Below are 3,564 nucleotides of genomic sequence, written 5' to 3'. Positions count from 1 at the left end.
ATACCGGTGCACATGTTGGTCGATTGCGGAGACCAGTATTCGATGATACATTTTTGATATATCCCCACATAGGGCGATTGGGTGTTCTCGGAACCGTAGAAGTATACCATGAATGTTATTTAGCATATCGGGACCCTTCATCCAGAATTCGTTGAGTGATTCTCCGTTGCACTTATTTGAAGAATTAAAAACAATCCTTAAAGGTGTACTGGTACTATCTTTCTATAAAACCGAATGATGTGGAATGTAATGAGTTGGCCCCTTATACTTAACAATCTCTTCTTCATCTAATTTTCTAGAAAATCCCATCTCCACCCTCTCATCCATTTGCTTGGCATATGCCTTTGCTTGTTCAGGATTCTTCTTTAATCGTTTTTCTAAACCAATTAGCATTCTCTTCGCTTGATAGTGGTTGTCCATTAAATTGCTTGGATCCTTTGCCCAAGGGTAGGGGATCAGCCATTGTTTTCCAACCTTTGTGCAGGAATCTTCTATTAATTTGCCTTCAAAAGCTTCATCAGCATTCTTCATAGTCTTACATCCACAGGGTTTCACCTCTACACCAAGCGACTCCGTTGTCAAGAAATCTGTCAAGTCCAGTCCTTCATGAATCTTTACATGCATCACTCTACTGGCGTGTGTGCTTGTTGATACACTTCCACCCATCACAGTCCAGCCAAATGGCGAATTTTGCACCACATCGTTGTCTCTTTCCAGCATTTTTCCAATGTGTAGTTTTGCAAAGTTTATTCCAATTAAAATGTCAACCAATCCACCGCTACGTTTAAGTGCAGGTGTTTCTAAGCCAAATGCTTTTTCGACCTTGCTGAAATCTAGCCTTGGCACTTCCTTAGCTACTGTAATATCATCTATCACCAGAGCAGTTATCTTTTCTGCACCATTTGGACAATTGAGATTCAATGACAGCATTTCTGACTGAATTATGGATTCAGCACCACCAACTGTTGTAATTGTTGCAGTAACATTTTTTCCTTTCAGGCCTTTCACAAAACCTCTTCTTACAAAAGTGCCCTGCGAACCGTTATCGAGTAAAACATTAGCAACTTGTGTCCTACCGTTGATGTCAACTTCTACATTGATCAGTCTCAGCATGGGCTCCTTGAAGCAGCTCAAATTTGCTAGACCTAAAAACCCAGCCTTTACTTTACCTTCAACATGTAAAAGTTTGTGATGATACTTGGAGCACACAGCCGTCTCACCAATCGGCTCTCGGCATTGTCGCTTTCGACTGCAATTATCTTGTCTATGGTTGCGTCCTGCAACTTTTAGACAAGAAAAACATACATGGTTATGCTTACACGATTCATATCTTTTATAAACAGAAAAAGCTTTGAACTTACTGCATTGATCAGTCCAGTGCTCATTTGTTTTACATAACCAGCATTTATTCGGTTTTATAACACTTGAGGTATTCGCCTGGTTCACATGAATTCGCTTGGAAGTGAATACTTGCTTCTTGTCCCCTTTATTAATCTTATCAATTTCACCAAATACCGGATCAGACACCTCAGCCGCTGCCTTCTTGACAAACCGGACTACATCTTTCAGCTTAACGATTTCACCTGATTCTTTGATCTTCTGATTTTCACTCCTAAACCTGTGTTGGAGAAACTTAGGCAATTTGTCGATTATTTGACGTAAACTAGCCTGATTGTCAAGCTCATTAATAAATCCAAGAGCCTATAAATTATCATGACAATTCTCTAAATCGTATGAAAACTCTGTCATCTTACTCAAGTCAACAGTACCTCTACCCATTACTTTGGTAATCCATGCTTGACTGACTATAGACTTGTTACCAAATCTTTCACCTAAGATCTTAAGAGCGGCCTTATATCCCTCATCAGGAGGTTTCATGACAGTAAATTCTATAGCAGCTCTGGCTGGCCTACTACAAGAGGAAAGCAACATGTTTAACTTAACTACAGAACTAGTTATATCATTAACAGTATTTCCAAATGTAGCAATAAACGAATGATATGCGAGGGGATCACCATTAAATTCTCTTATTTGTGTCTTAGGTATTGACAGTGTTTTCAACAAACCTGCCAGGATCACATCCTTATCTACCCCTTTATCTACATTTTGAGCATCGCTCTTTAACTGACCCTCATCTCCTGTCTTAGATTTACATACATCCTTCCTAACATTTAAGTATTCTTTACGAATACCCGCTAACCACTTATCTTCTTCCTCCTCCTGTGCCTCATCGACATGTTTCATCACTTCTTCCTGTGTACTTTGAAGCTTGTCCCATTGCTTTTTCAACTCGTCATTCAAATCTTGTATGAATGATGCTACTTCACCTCCCTCCACGGCAGCTCGCAGCTCATCTACCAATCTTTTCGTTTCCCGTCGAGCAGCACGTCTCATTCTCTTGGACTCCATGATGCACACACGTGTAAAAGCTTATATCTCGCTTACCCCGTTGAAACAGCAAATTGAATTGTAGAAAACTCGATATAAGATTGCAAAACCAGATGGGAGTCTGACGTAGTTTGTATGATTAGATTTTATTCAAATCAATCCATTCAATTTGCTTTGCCAGATTCCCATTTACAGATAGCATTTACTTATAATAATAATAATAATAATAATAATAATAATAATAATAATAATAATAATAATAATAATAATAATAATTTGGATTTGTAAAGCGCAAAGTACATAGGTCTCTATGCGCTAAAAAATTGCAAATTAAAATAAACTAAAGAGATGAGTCTTGAGACGATTTTTAAATATCTCAACAGATGGAGACTCACGAACAAAGATAGGCAAGCTATTCCAAGCCTTGGGAGCAGCAACAGAAAATGCTCTTTCACCATACGTTCTTGTACGACATGAAGGGATGAATAATGTAGATGAACTAGATGTAGATCTTAAAGCTCTAGAACAAGTGGTGGAGCGAAGTTTAATCAGGTTGGATATGTATGAGGGTGATTTATTATTTAATGATTTATATGTGAAAAGCAACAATTTAAATAAGATGCGTTGGTTAACAGGTAACCAGTGCAGGCGACGAAGAGTAGGTGTTATATGCTCAAATCTAGAAACTCCTGACACAAGACGTGCAGCCATATTTAAAAGAAGTTGCTGCATCCTTATATGCCTTTGAGGAAGACCATAAAGTATAGCATTGCAATAGTCCAACCGAGATGTTATTAAGGCATGGACAATCTTGATAGCTGCATCATCAGTTAAGAATCTTCTAATGGTTTTGATGTTGCGTATATGATAATATACTGCTTTGCTGATGTTCTTAATGTGCCTATCTATTGTCATTGATGAATCAAATATCACCCCAATATTACGAACCTCATTGAATGGAATGACTGAGGTGTTTCCAATGTGGATGTTTTGAATGATAGGCACATTTCTAAGATACTTCGGGTAAATGAACAGTATCTCCGTTTTCTCAGGATTGAAAGAGAGCATATTTTTCGCTAACCAGACTTAGACATCTCTGACGCAAGCTTCAATAGTTAGCTTAGCCTCGTCATATCTTCCTGCACTTGGTTTGAAACTAATATAAAGCTGTGTGTC

At 38.2% G+C, this 3,564-nt stretch overlaps 1 protein-coding gene across 1 annotated transcript; it reads right to left on the bottom strand.

Moving 5' to 3' along the window:
- Window positions 1-222: 222 nt before the first annotated feature.
- LOC117108787 lies at window positions 223-2,409 on the bottom strand. The gene is made up of 2 exons (XM_033250936.1): window positions 1,783-2,409; window positions 223-1,701 (listed from the first exon to the last, which is right to left on the bottom strand). Exons 1-2 carry the CDS (start codon window positions 2,407-2,409, stop codon window positions 223-225), a joined length of 2,106 nt encoding a protein of 701 aa, XP_033106827.1.
- Between the last annotated feature and the right edge of the window lie 1,155 nt (window positions 2,410-3,564).

Source organism: Anneissia japonica, unplaced genomic scaffold (genome assembly GCF_011630105.1).
Source record: "Anneissia japonica isolate Jap-2015-1 unplaced genomic scaffold, ASM1163010v1 scaffold10184_len302889_cov135, whole genome shotgun sequence".
Classification (NCBI taxonomy): Eukaryota; Metazoa; Echinodermata; class Crinoidea; order Comatulida; family Comatulidae; genus Anneissia; species Anneissia japonica.
This window is presented reverse-complemented; position numbering and strand designations above follow the sequence as displayed.